Consider the following 15,137-nt stretch of genomic DNA (forward strand, 5'->3'; position numbering starts at 1 on the left):
TAGCTGCTAGCTAACTGTGCGACAGTAGCTCATAGCCCCTAGCTAAATGTGCGACAGTAGCTCATAGCTGTTAGCTAAATGTGTGACAGTAGCTCATAGCTCCTAGCTAAATGTGCGACACTAGCCCATAGCTGCAAGATAATTGTGCGACAGTAGCTCATAGCTCCTAGCTGACTGTGCGACAGTAGCTCATAGCTCCTAGCTAAATGTGCGACAGTAGCTCACAGCTGCTAGCTAAATGCGTAACACTAGCTCATAGCTGCTAGCTAACTGTGTGACAGTAGATCGTTGCTGCTTGCTAACTGTGTGACAGTAGCTCACAGCTTCTAGTTAACTGCGTGACTCTAGCCCATAGCTGCAAGCTAACTGTGCGACAGTAGCTCAAAGCTGCTAGCTAGCTGTGTGACAGTAGCTCATAGCTGCTAGCTAACTGTGTGACAGTAGCTCATAGCTGCAAGATAACTTTTAACTTTAGCTTATTGTTGCACATTAGTCAACTGTAAACAAGCTGATCACCAAACGCTCTCGCACAGAATCACGATTTCCGCGCAAATTTAACGGAAAGGAAGGAATTTCACGCAATATCTTTGAGTCAGAAACTTTTTTTTATTGTATGCTTAGGATCCAAATTCACAAGCAATTGGGGGAAACATAACCGTAAAGTGGTGACGTTTCCAAGCGGCAGTTACGGCACAACTTCAACCTTTTTGCGCCAACTTCTTGACCTCGTAGCGGCGACCTCGGACGACCTCGGACTTCAAACTATGACCTTCCTAGGTTTCATTTTTTATTATTTATCAATACATTCTAATTATTAATTGTTTTTAATTTGATTTAAGTCCATAACATGATGTCACTATGTATATGTAGCCTACGCTATAAAGAGGTATATATTTGTTCTACTTTGAATGTGTGTATGTATACACGTATACAAATATTCAACTATTATTATTATTATTATTTTTCAAGCTGTGACTGTTTTCATTTCCATGATGTACACGTGCAGAAGACACACATTGTTGGTCCAGGAATGTCGGAGATACAGAAGAGGAGGACAACGATGATAATGAAGATGATGAAGATGATGAAGATGATGAAGATGATGAAGATGATGAAGGTGGACGATCAAGTCACGTCCCTGAAATACCTCGAGAATGATTTCCCAACACAAAAGTAACAATAAATAGATACTCACAAGACCAAAGCTGACAGTTTAAGATTGAAGCACTTTTTCTACAAAGTCAAATGGCTTTCTTTGTTTTCTCCTTTGGTTGACGTTCTTTTAAGTTTGTTGTCACGTCCAATATATGTTACTTTGTGTCAAGAGTTCGCAGATAAAGACTCGATCGTGTTATTTCACGCCTCCTCGGTGTCGCACGCCTCACATGTGTTGACCCGGGCGACATGTTTCCCACATCCTCGGGTCAGCGCTGCATTCTGCGTGTGGAGCACTAGAGGGCGTCCTTTCGTGCCGTTTCGTCGACGCCAGCGTACTCTTGCTGTGAAGGTGGGCGGAGCTTTGAGAGAGGGAGGGGGGTGGAAACGGACTCGACGTGTATCCAATCAGGTGCGAGGGTTTATTCTAGATTCCAGCAAGGACCAATCAGCGTTCGAGAAAACGAGCGCAAGGGTTGAGGATTGTTTTTTTTTTTTAGACTCACCCTCTGACGTCAGCGGAGCCTCTTCGGCAGAGACCGGCCTGGTTAAAGTTCCTGGGAGAGTCGAGGGACGCGACCAGAGAGAACCGGGCCACGGCTGCGCGCGGAGGATAAATATTGACTCGTCAACACCCGGGGAGGATCCTCTCGAAGCCAGAAAGGTCAGTCCGACGGCGCGAAGACGCCATTCGTTCATTTCCTGCTCCGAGCTTCAGAAGCTAACTAGCATTAGCCACCTGTCACATACGAGCTAACGTTCGCCATGACGAAGTAGCATGTTTGTGTAAAAAACGTCTCCCGGTTGTTGGTTTTTCAATAATCCTGACGTGTGCTCTTCTTCTGTTGGGGTTCGGGGACGACCAGGGAGAGCAGCGTCAGAACGACATAAAAGAGAGAAAATGGCGGAGCCGGACAAACTAAACATCGATTCTATAATTCAGCGCCTGTTGGAAGGTGAGACTTGTATTAAATACACGATATTTAGCTTGACTTTGAATGTGTCCAGTTGTACATGTACCTGATACACACCAGTATTTACTGATGCTGGCGACAGGAAGTATCAACAGAACCTCTTAAACGACTGGAGCCTGAACGCATCATTCTTGCCTGTGTTTGGTGTCGCAACACCTGAGCTGTCCTTCATCTCACAACACCTGAGCTGTCCTTCGTCTCACAACACCTGAGCTGTCCTTCGTCTCAAAACACCTGAGCTGTCCTTCATCTCACTACACCTGAGCTGTCCTTCATCTCACTACACCTGAGCTGTCCTTCATCTCACTACACCTGAGCTGTCCTTCGTCTCACAACACCTGAGATGTCCTGTCCTTCATCTCACAACACCTGAGCTGTCCTTTATCTCACAACACCTGAGCTGTCCTTCATCTCGCAACACCTGAGCTGTCCTTCGTCTCGCAACACCTGAGCTGTCCTTCGTCTCACAACACCTGAGCTGTCCTTCGTCTCACAACACCTGAGCTGTCCTTCGTCTCACAACACCTGAGCTGTCCTTCTTCTCACAACACCTGAGCTGTCCTTCGTCTCACAACACCTGAGCTGTCCTTCGTCTCGCAACACCTGAGCTGTCCTTCGTCTCGCAACACCTGAGCTGTCCTTCGTCTCGCAACACCTGAGCTGTCCTTCGTCTCGCAACACCTGAGCTGTCCTTCGTCTCACAACACCTGAGCTGTCCTTCTTCTCACAACACCTGAGCTGTCCTTCGTCTCACAACACCTGAGCTGTCCTGTCCTTTATCTCACAACACCTGAGCTGTCCTTCTTCTCACAACACCTGAGCTGTCCTTCGTCTCACAACACCTGAGCTGTCCTTCGTCTCACAACACCTGAGCTGTCCTTCGTCTCACAACACCTGAGCTGTCCTTCGTCTCACAACACCTGAGCTGTCCTTCGTCTCACAACACCTGAGCTGTCCTTCGTCTCACAGCTCCAGAGACACTAGTGACATGTAAACATCTCTACACTTTAATAGCTTCCTCGTCATGTCCTTCCTTCCTTGCGATTTCCAGGATGTTCCTGGTTTATTGTTGACATCCATAATAGTCATTTAAGTTATTGTTGTTATTTATTTATGACGCATGTCATGGATTCCTTGAGACTTTGTGGCTGTAAAATGTTTTTTTACAGACAAAATTCAAGAGCAGTTACTATAGAGAAGTAAATCTGGGCGATTTGCCGAAAAATGAATCATGATATATTTTCTCTTATCGATTATTATGTTTGTTTGTTTTTTAATCATTTATTAACATTGTCTTTAAAATGCCAGTTAAGTGGAAGCTAAAATAGAATTATTGAAACATTTTATTGACGATAAACAAACGACAAGAACAATCTCCACTCAACAAAAAATTGCTATTATAACATGACTTAAATGAAATAAACAATAATGATATAAATGTAAGAAACTGTGCTCAACAAATGCAGAAAAATGTAATGATCCATAACATTATAATCAATATGATACAAATCATAATACGAGAAAACCTTGCTGAAAAGGTGACGGATGATTCACAAGTCTACTCTCACAATAAAACAAGTTTAATTCGATTATTATTATACAAGTGTTTTTTATCTAAGTGTAGAAAAATATAATGGGCTGTGCTAACAAAAAACAAGTTAAACAAAAAATAAATGTATGATAATAGTCTAGGAAAAGGAAGTGTAGAAAAACATTGGATAACTTGGCAGCTAATGCTACAAACGGACTCTGTGATGCTCAGCAAAAGTTACCGAAAACATCAACAAACATTTGTCCTTATCAGGGTTTCCGCCTGGATTTAATAAAGCGGTGACACAGACTCCTTTTACCCAGGAATGGAATGTAGACAAGGAGTGGTTTGACGGAGAGAACGAGTGAGCAAAACGAGAGTGTTTTATTTTTTTAAATCGAAATTATGACAATTAAAATAGTGTCCAGTCAATATCGATCTGGAATTTTACACGATAAATAATCGAGGACGATTTAATGGTCCAGCGCTAGTGACGCTAACATTCCTGCGCTTGACAAACTTCCTCGATTTCACGACTTCTCTTAACTCCTGGATCATTTCCGACAAGGTCGCTCTCAATTTGAGTTATTGTTTCACCCTTTTTTACGACGACAATTATAGACGCGTGTCGTGAATTTATGTAGGTTAGTTGGGTTTCATGGCTGTAAAATGTAGCATCTGCTCAAACATTAAACTTTAAAACTATAAACTGTTTTTGTCACCTTTACGAAGCTGTGTACTGCAAAATAATTGTAAAAAAAAAAAAGAGGACAGCGATGATGTCACTAGGCTCATTGACCTGTACCTCAATATAACGTCGATGGTAGAAAGTAAACATTTGCTTCGTCAATCATTCCCACGTCTAGACAGCTGAGGAGATGGTAAAAACAAGTTTTTTTAGGTGGTAAAAAAAACGATTCTAAAGCATCCAAACGTAATCTAAACAGAGGTATCCTGTCACAAAGGTTAACCCAGAACTGGGTGAGATCTTTATTTGTTTTATTCATTAGGGAAGTGTCCACAGATGTTGCATGAGAGATTAGCGTCACTGTGTGACAGCCACACTGGTACTTCCTCCTTATGTTGCATATGTATAGCTTTGTGTGGACCGTTGATCCTAAAATCCATTAATTCTGTTTAATGCTCGACCGTGTTTATTAAAATTAAGCTTTGCCATCACTTTGGGTTGTAGTTGGGGGACGGGTGTCAAACTTTGATTCTTTTGTGGCACCGACCGAAATGCTCCGGTATTATCAGGAAACCAAACGTTGTTTTGTGAAATTATCATTTGTTCTTTAAACCCCCTCACTATGAAGATACTGCTATTGTTACATTTCAATATCTATGGAATTTTGACAGTGATTATTACGGTTGCCATGGAAAATACAAAAACACAACTGTTTTTTTTCAACGCTGGAAATCATTTGCGAAGGGCTTTAAGCTGAAAATGACTTGTACTATGTTAAATATAATTTTCCTTTTGGTAGAATTGATCTTATAAAAGGAACCAGTTTCTACGTGAAGGTATTGGAATCGGTACCGTTATTAAACATTTTCTATAGATACCCGGTCCTAGTTGTCGCAGAGAACCTCGTCATGATTTCTTGCATAAAACTCAACTTGCAATCTTGCGAAAATCCATTTCTATCTGCAACTACAGCGCTTAGTCAAAAATAAGCAACCGACGCTCGGATGTACGTGTCGGCGTGTCGCGTTATTCACGGTGTGAATGCCTCACCGGTTATCAGGGAGACTCACCAAACACACAAAAAATCTTAAGATTTATCAACACCATAGAAGTTTGTTTTCAGCGCAGCACGAGGACAGTGTTATTAAACCTGAAGATTGTTGCAAGAGAACAAACTATCTCGACAGCGTTGTGTAATCTTTATTAGCTGTGCAAATATGACAGTGTGTGTATATGTGTGTGTGCCCGCTTGGTGGTTAATTTATGGTCTGCAGCCGTCTGAGGCGAAGCAGGTTGTGTTGTATCTGCACATCCACATGACGGTTGTGTAAGATCACACGCTGCACAGGAGCGTAAATCTCCTGCGTTTCATGGAAAGGGTTCGACGAATCAGGTCCTGACCTCCTCGCATGTAGGTCTGCCGAGTATTTCCGTCCGTGTGCGTGTGTCCTCTGTGGCTCTGTCGCTATATGTTTACCATCATCTGGTTATGTGCGTTAACATGTTCTACTTCAGTCTGAAATACTATCTCAAGAGGCTCTTCATGTCTTCTAGAGACGGTATTAGATCCAACATGATCTCTTTTCTATAGAATTAAATCCCACGTTCCTAGTTCTGCTAGTATTTAAAAAAAATATTACTATACAAATGTACTCCAGCAAAGGAAAACATGGCACTTGTAGGGCTTTAATGATGCACTAATCTCATGATAAAATTTGAAACGGTATATATTTTATAATTATGTTTTTCGATCCGATATATTTTAATACAATTGCATAGTTTTCTAAACGACAGTGAATTATAATGATTGTTTTACTTTCTTTTAGTTGAATTAAAAACAACTAAAAGACAAATATGTCCTCACATCATCTTTAAAGGCAACTGGAGTCTACTATATCCTCTTGTCCTCAGTCACTGCCAGGATCTTGCAGGATTTCACTGTTCCTTTAGCTGCAGAGGATGTACTTACTCCTGCCATCTAGCGGCCAGAAGTTAAATTGCAACAAAAAAAAGAACAAACGCTGTGAATAATTGCATGTTAATTGTGAATATAATTGGGATTGTTTTATTTTACACACACACTTAATTGGCAATTGAAGTTTCTGATTCTAATTCTTAAATGCCTTTTTTTTCAGTGTTGTAAACGCAAAGTAGAATTTTTTTCGTGGGGTCAGTACAGAATAATAAGAATACACAATATAAGCAATAGAAAAACAAAACAACTGTGTTTAATAGTAAATTGTATTTTATTCTCTTAATTTCCTTTTTTATTTTTATATATATAAATATATACACACACGTGGGGGGTCTTTCAGTATTTATTTTTTTTAATGTCTTTTACAAATTTTAATGTATATTTTGTTGTTTTACAGTTGAAAATTGTGATTTGAATTTGGCTCGTTTCCGTCAAATCCTATGATATTTCACTCGTACACCTGGACTATATAATCCCGTTGTACCTTCTGTTCTACTCACTGCCACTTGTTCAGTTCAGCCGAATTAAAAGCGTTCTGCTGTCGTCTCGCTCGACATGTCGTTGCAAAGCAGACGAATCGTTGGTGTTCGTCCTCACCGTGAGTCTCAGTCATAATAAGAGCAGGCGAGTCTCGGCGTGTCATGTGATCACAGAGTGAATCATGAACGACGAGCTCTTTACAGACGTCTTGTACAGACGGTTGTGGAGCAGCTTCTTTTTATTAGCCTTCTTTTTAATGAGGGAACCCTATCGATCATGACTATTAAACGTTTTCCAATCCCTCCTCACCAGTAAAGCTCTTCAACCTCTGGTTGTTTACCATCTCACGAGTGTTCTCGTTCAGCTGAGCCGCTGGAGGTGATCGGGATTATTCACTAATATGCGACGCGCGGCGACGGCGCTTTGCGAGTTCGACTTCCTCTCCGCCTGCAGTGGAGCGCGAGGGAACACTTTCTGTTATACTTGGCTCTGATCCGGTTGTCTGCCAAACACAGGAGAAGACAAACAAAGCTGATAGTGGCGGTATTTATATCCCCTTGCATAACACTCTTGACCTTCTTTTTTTTTCCGCCGTCTCTGTTTGTGGTTGAGAATATAACCTCAAAACACTCGTAAATATCACTCGTGTTGATCGGCACCGGCGGCTGAAACATGAGCACGCCCCGGGCCCCGCATGAGGGATGTTTGGGGACATAACGGGTCCAGTTTCCAAGGCTAGGATGTTTGAGACCCAAAACCCATTAAATGCGTTTGGATAAATGGTGCCTATAATTGGATCAGTTGCGTGGATCCAGCGATACCCAAAACGTTGCGTCGCCGTCGAGGAGCGTGACATCACATGAAGCCCGGAGAGTCAGGAGTGTTGGATCACACCAACTGTTGACTCCAGCACTTCCGACCCAAACCCACCCCCCCTGCAGGCTTTTCTTTGCCGGTCCAGCTCTTTTGTGTGTCTCCCTGACCGCTTCCAGTCGAGCAGAGTTTTTGTCTGCGCCCCTTGATAAGCTCACTGTTGCCTGCCGGCTATAAGGCTAACTTTGGAGTAAGCTCTGCAGGGGCTTAGTCGTCGGTAATCCTGGTTTAAAGTGACGAGCTGCTTTATTTATACTCGCTTTTCACTTTTTAGCACCAGTAGCGGCTTCCATGTGATTATTTTTACATCGCCTCCTCTCCTCTTGGGTGTGGACCCGCATTTAGAAGCATTGGACGGGATTTTCAAAGCTGACAATGTACATGTTATTTTGTGTCGTTGATGGGTCGTGATAAGGAATCAATTTGACCAATACCAGTGATTTATTTTCAATACTTTTTCATAGAATGGTTTACAAAAATAAATTGCAAATGTAAGGCTACTCTAGTGTAGTTGTGTTTTATGTGTTTATTTGTTTTTAATACGGCAGAGGAAGAGACTGATGAGTAAAAAGTTTAGATTTAAGACGACTGTAATGAATATTCTGCTGGTGAGTTTATTTTTTTGTTGGGTAGAACTTTATTGATCCCTCAGGAAATTGTTTTTTCCAGTTAGACACAGCAATACAGCAATTATTCATAAAAAATAAAATAAGAACAAAGGGGAATAAAGAATGATCATGGTGTGTCTGTGAAAGTGTTACTGTATAAGGAGAGCTCAGTAGATGTGATGAGGGTTGTCTTTGATGCTGCCTTCAACCAAACCTCTATTATTATTATTATATAAAACTTTAAATGACTCCTACCTGCCTAACCTTACAAGTTATTATTACATAATTAATACCGTGAGTGAAGCCGTGTGACACATGTTGCTAATCCTTTTGTGCTGCTTCAATATGAACGTGGTTTAGGCGTGTTGTCCGCTCGCGCCGACTCCCAAATTTCGGGGCACTCCCTGTTTTGAGATCGAATGAAAAAGGCGTGAGTCCTGAGTGACCCGCACGGGTCGGTGACGCCCCGGCAACAACCCTGGCCTTTCGTTTGTAAATATTTGCGCACGAATCCAGAGGCCGGTCGATTTCGCCTCCAAAATAAGCCGTCTTCATGTAAACCTCGATAAGTGCCCCCTTTGGAATAAACCCCTGGATTCCTCCTCCTAAAGACCTCTGACACCGTAAGCCCGGTTTGGTGATTGGATTGATGAGGATGAGCCGGTCCAGCCAACTGCTTTGTTTAGCCACGCCGGCACTCGGTGTCCGTGACATGTGTCCGGAGCTGATCCTCAGGAACCCGATGGTTTGCGTCAGTGAAACCAAGTCGGGCCAGGAGAAGAGTTGCGTCATTTGGAGGGTCTCGTCCGTTTAAAATCAGCTGCTTTGTGTTTTTTGTTTTTTTTGCTGCAGATGCTCATCGCTCCGGTTACATGTCGTACGTGCGCTCGCTCCTGCTCACGGTGATGTTTGCAGAATGTCACTATAGTTAAAATCTTGTTGGAATCCTCAGGAAGGGTCAGTACGTTCTTTCAAGGCAAGAGAACATTTCCCTCGGTAGTACAGGCAGAACACTTTGTACTCTACGCCAGGCCACCCATGTTACTACGTGGAGGGGGTAAAAAAAAAAAGTAAATGATCAAATAACTGATCATAATGTCTTGATCACACTGTATTTCCTCTTTTCCATATTAAAGCTTCATCAAGTTCTTTCGTCCGTCACCGGCTTCAGCTGATTAAACTTTGCTCGTTGTTTTGTGGCGGACGAGGGATATTTTGGCACCTGTCCTCGCCGGTCATGCTGATCCGGAGAATCGTCTCCGTCGAGTTCACATTCTGGGGCGTGTGAACGCAGCTGATGCTCTTATCTGTATAACAACACAACATGCGAACGGGTCGGACTCGTTCACAGTCGGGGTTTGGCCCTCGTCGCAGTTGTGATTTGTCACACATCCAGTTTTTTTTTTTTAGTTTTCCTCCCAGAGTTCAGTGTGGAAGACAATCTGTGCCCTCAGAATATTCAGCATTTTTGTCCAAACTTTATTTATTTTTTATTTGAAGTTTATTTTTATTTGTATTTATAAGTTATTTCTATAGTTCCTATTACATAGGTTAACTTTTAAATAATTTAAATGAATATTTTCCAAATAAATACATTTTTACACATGGTTTAATATTCTTATTCCAATCATTTAAAAATACATTTTCCAAACTCTACGTTTAATCAAAATTAACTTGGTGTCATGGTGAAGACGTCCCGGGATGAGCTGTCGGTTCGAAGTCGAGTCTTAAGTTGTGCAATGTAACTAGAGCTGCAACATTCTAGTGACTAATTATCAAGATGACTTTATCCATTTCTTTCTTCGTGCTCATCTTCTGCTGGTGTCTCTCCTCGCCCACTCAGAAGGTTTGAGTTTCAGTGTATATATGCAACATAAATTGTCATTTATATTTATATATATATATATATACATATATACATATACACTGTCCTTTTTAAGACACTCGCTTCGGACATTTTTTCTAAATAAACCTGTCAAGTAGTTAAAATAAGTAACACAATCTCTCTATCTCAGAGGCTGCTGATTCATCCTTCTTGTGAGTTTGCACTTGACATCTGTTTTCATCTTTTTGTTTTCGCTGTTTTTATTCCAAATATTATCTGTCAATATTTTTATTTATTCACATAATTATTAGTATGTTTTGTGGGGGGGCGCATTCGCTTCATCGTCCGACTACAACCGTTTGTTAAATGGCCGTAGCGTGGGTCCTCCAAAGATCAATAAACCACACACCGGACTCTTAATTTGTAGACCCGTCTCTGAGGGATCAGTTTCTCCGGGCACATCGATCTCGCCGTCTCCGGCGGCTGCGTTTGCAACTGGAGATCCATTGAAGCCCGAACAAGGTTGCTACAGTAAAGCTTGACCCCCCCGCCCCCCCCCACACACACACACACACTCGCCGCATGCAGTTTGTGTTGTCACTGGCGAGTGCGTCGGTTTGTAGGTCACTTCAGGGTGGGACAGTGCTGCGACCTCAAAACTCTTTTTTTCCCCCCGCCAAACTGGCACGAGTTGAAGCCGAGCAGCGATCGACGACGCCCCGACATGAACCAGGGGAGATAAGATCCGTACGAACCAGACGCCGTGATTTATTCCCCGAAGTGACCATTTAAATGAGAGCTCACATTAATTACCCTCGGAACATTTGTCACCGTGTTTACAACAACGCTGCCCTCCGCCTCCGCCCGCGGGCCTCGCCGACACATTTAATCTAATAACTCTCTTATCCGAACTGTCCCGGAAGAGAAGGGGTGATTTGTGTTTGACGGTCGTCGTGGCTTAACGTGTAATTGCCTCGTTTTGTAGCGAGCGTTGACACAAATGTATGAAGAGATGCTCGTGCAGGTGAAGGAAAACCACGACGATGTCGTTGAACTTAAATCTTTACAGTAACCGTTTGAGAGCGAGATGAACCGAAGCGTCAACTTTCTTATGTCCCTGGTGTCTAATTGGAAATGGTGTCATCTCCGCTCTTGGCCTGAATTGCGGTTCCAACGGTGCTGCGAGAGTCGCAGCTGCAGCTTCTCCAGTCGAGGCGGAGGTTTAGAGTGTCGAACGTGCCGGACAAATGTCTTTTTGTGTGGGTTTGTTTGAGAGCGAAGTCTTCTAATGCGTGTTTGGTCGAAGCTCGTCTTCCTGCTGCTTTTTTACCTGCAGCTGCGTCAGAGAGGCGGCATTTGTGGAGTGGGAGGTGTGAAGTGTCGGCTCAGAAAATCATGTTAGAGATTTGTCAAAGCTGAACGACATCGCTAACACTTTTTCCATCTCTCTCTCTCTCTCTCTCCTCTTTTTTTTTTGTTTTTTTTTTCTCAGTCAAGGGCTCTCGGCCGGGAAAGAATGTGCAGCTGACAGAAGGCGAGATCCGCGGTCTGTGCCTCAAGTCCCGCGAAATCTTCCTGAGCCAACCCATCCTTCTGGAGCTCGAGGCTCCCCTCAAAATCTGTGGTGAGGACCGAGACTTGAACTCTGCCGCCGCACGGTTCCGTCACACGCTTGACTCTCTCCTGTGCCCCCAACCCTCCCTGCAGGAGACGTCCACGGCCAGTACTACGACCTGCTCCGGCTCTTCGAGTACGGCGGGTTCCCTCCGGAGAGCAACTACCTGTTCCTGGGCGACTACGTGGATCGAGGGAAGCAGTCGCTGGAGACCATCTGCCTGCTCCTGGCCTACAAGATCAAGTACCCCGAGAACTTTTTCCTGCTGCGCGGCAACCACGAGTGCGCGTCCATCAACCGAATCTATGGCTTCTATGATGAATGTGAGTCGACGATTAGTCCAGACCTTTTCAAAGAATACTTAATTCGGTCCATGACACACACTTTCAACCCAACCAAGTCCAGTCATGAGGTAACAGGAGATGCTGTTAATGGATCAGACGAAGGGGGTGTATTCGCAAGTATCTGGTGATTCACTATGCATCACAATACAGGGGCAAAAAAATGACATTTTGATGTACTTTGTGATACTTTAGGATGTATGTGTAGTATAGTCGAGTACTTGACTCTGGTGTTGTAATACTGTAGTAACAAGTATATATATTTGTAGTATTGTCGAGTACTTGACTCTGGTGTTGTAATACTGTAGTAACAAGGATATAGTTGTAGTATTGTCGAGTACTTGACTCTGGTGTTGTAATACTGTAGTAACAAGGATATAGTTGTAGTATTGTCGAGTACTTGACTCTGGTGTTGCAGAATTTACGGACCACATGACTCTTGACGAAGTCGTATTTTGATTTCAAAACAAATCAAGGCAAACATCGGCTTTAAAAGCTGCCGGAGTCCACTGTATCCTCTCGTCCTCAGTCATCGCCGTCGCTGCGGCGGACGTAATGACTGCTGCCATCTTATGACCTGAAGTTTTAAGGCGACACAAAAATGAACCAGGGCTGTGGATATTTGCATGTTAATTGTAAATTAATAAAACACAAATTATGATTTTATTACACAACAAAATTGATACAGATCCCTTGGTTACCCCAGATTCAATTGTAGAGCGGCAGAGAAGTTTGTTAAATATCTTAATATTACTTCAAAATTCAAGTTTTCTCCTGCAGCCTCATGACTTGTTTCTGCTCTTAACAAAAGTAGTTTTGAGGAAAAACTGAAAATCAAGTGTAAATGCGAAGAAGTTTTTGTACCTTTTTTTTATATATTTATTTTTAATGGTGTCTTACTTCTGGTTTGAAGGCAAGCGGCGGTATAACATCAAGCTTTGGAAGACCTTCACCGACTGCTTCAACTGTTTACCGGTGGCCGCCATCGTCGACGAGAAGATCTTCTGCTGCCACGGAGGTACTTTCAGGCGTCGCTCCACCTGCCGTGACCCGCTAACATCTCCTCCTCCTCCTCCTCCTCCAGGTCTGTCCCCCGACCTGCAGTCCATGGAGCAGATCCGCAGAGTCATGCGGCCCACAGACGTGCCGGACCAGGGCCTGCTGTGCGACCTGCTGTGGGCCGACCCCGACAAAGACGTGCTGGGCTGGGGCGAGAACGACCGCGGCGTCTCCTTCACGTTCGGGGCCGACGTGGTCGCCAAGTTTCTACACAAACACGACATGGACCTAATATGCAGGGCGCACCAGGTGACTTGTTGCTTTTAGGTCTGGACTCCAGATGTTCTCTTGACAATAGTATGAAGTTTGTATTTAAATGAGACAAAAGCAGGGTTTTTGTTCTTGATAAATGACAAATCAAACTTAAAGCTTCATGTTTGAGTAAAATGTCATATATTTTGTCGAGCCGATCTTCTCTTGCTCGTCACTTGGCTGAGGCTCTTCTTTCGCCGCCAAACTTTTTTTCTTTTTTTTTTCTTTCCTCAACGCCGTCATCGTGACCAGATCACGACTAATAATCCGTGCGAAACGCGAAGAAGTGTCGTGTCAAGCGACTGTTTTTTTTGTTGTCGTTGACCGGCTCTCGTTCCTTCCCGTCAGGTGGTGGAGGACGGCTACGAGTTCTTCGCCAAGAGGCAGCTCGTCACCCTGTTCTCGGCGCCCAACTACTGCGGCGAGTTCGACAACGCCGGCGCCATGATGAGCGTGGACGAGACGCTCATGTGCTCATTCCAGGTCACTTAAGAGTTTTCCTCGTCTGTCCCTTTATGTTACTAGTACTTAAACCTATGGCGCCTTATGGCAATGAATGCAAGCCCCGTCTCTCAAAAGATGTGAAAATGAAATAACTGTTGAGGGCGAGAATGTTTAGGTCAACCACGTGCATCTTCTCCACAGATCCTGAAGCCAGCAGATAAGAAGTTGTATCCCTACGGCGGCGGCGGCGGAATGGGATCCAGCAGACCGGTCACCCCGCCACGAAATTCACCGAAGGCTCCAAAGGCCAAGAAATAACACCCACCTGGTCTTCACTCTGGTCTCCCCCCCCCTCCCTCTCCGCCCTCCTCCACCCCCGACCTTCCCCCTCTCCCTCCCTCCGCCAGCCCACCACCACTCGTCCTCCTCTACCTCCCAAACTTGTTTCTCCCACGTCAACCAAGCAAACAAGTGTCCAGGGTTCAATCACCTCTTTTTCTCTCTGAAACTATTTTTAAGCGTTTTGTTTGCTATTTTTAGTGTGAATGGAGCGGCGGGAGCTGTTGTTCTGCGCGTATGATTTATATTCTTTCTCGCTCGTGTGTCTGTCGTGCGTAGAACCGGGTTCTACTGTATCATGTAAATTAAGAGCCGGGAGGGAGGGAGGGAGGGAGGGAGGGAGGGAGGGAGGGAGGGAGGCGCCTTACTGGTCTGTGCTAAGGCCCCGCACTGTTTAATGCTAAACACAAGATTTTGTACATTCTGTTTCCGCGCTGTCTGTGGGCGGGGGGGGGGGGAGGGCTGGAGTTGCACAGTCTAGTGTTGTCGGCACATAAAACACACACACACTCGCACACACAAACACACACACACTCGCACACACAAACACACAAACACACACACACACACACTGGCTGAATCACTGAACACCTTTGATTCAAGATTTTTTCTAAAGCAATGATTTCAAACAGTCATGGATGTTAGTTTTTATTTTTTTTTCTTCTCTCGTGTAGAAACATGAACCAACCTTAAATATTTTACTTTTTTTTTTTGTTTTTAGTTAAAAATGAAAATAAAAATAACATTTTGTTTGAATTATTCCAACCCACGTCTGGTCGCCATTTATTGATGCGTGTGTTGCGTGTCGTTGCGTGTCTGCGCCCGTGAAGTTTTCCAGAAGAGATGCGAGAGGAATTCCTTCAAAACGTCAACAATGCAAGGATTGGAATGTTGTGAAACAGCGCCCCCTGCCTGGGAGCCTCGGGTATTTAAAGGATGTTCTATATATTTAAAAATATACAGCTCAGTTAAATAAAT

The 15,137-nt window shown here is 43.7% G+C and overlaps 1 protein-coding gene across 1 annotated transcript; it reads left to right on the top strand.

Moving 5' to 3' along the window:
- The first annotated feature begins 1,652 nt into the window (after nt 1-1,652).
- Nucleotides 1,653-14,924, top strand: ppp1caa (protein phosphatase 1, catalytic subunit, alpha isozyme a). Its single transcript, XM_087809725.1, has 8 exons — nt 1,653-1,819; nt 2,022-2,111; nt 11,602-11,733; nt 11,817-12,047; nt 12,979-13,083; nt 13,150-13,373; nt 13,725-13,859; nt 14,022-14,924. Exons 2-8 carry the CDS (start codon nt 2,057-2,059, stop codon nt 14,136-14,138), a joined length of 999 nt encoding a protein of 332 aa, XP_087665851.1. The 5' UTR covers nt 1,653-1,819; nt 2,022-2,056; the 3' UTR covers nt 14,139-14,924.
- Nucleotides 14,925-15,137: the final 213 nt, after the last annotated feature.

Source organism: Callionymus lyra, chromosome 15, assembly GCF_982586985.1.
Source record: "Callionymus lyra chromosome 15, fCalLyr1.hap1.1, whole genome shotgun sequence".
NCBI classification, from domain to species: domain Eukaryota; kingdom Metazoa; phylum Chordata; class Actinopteri; order Syngnathiformes; family Callionymidae; genus Callionymus; species Callionymus lyra.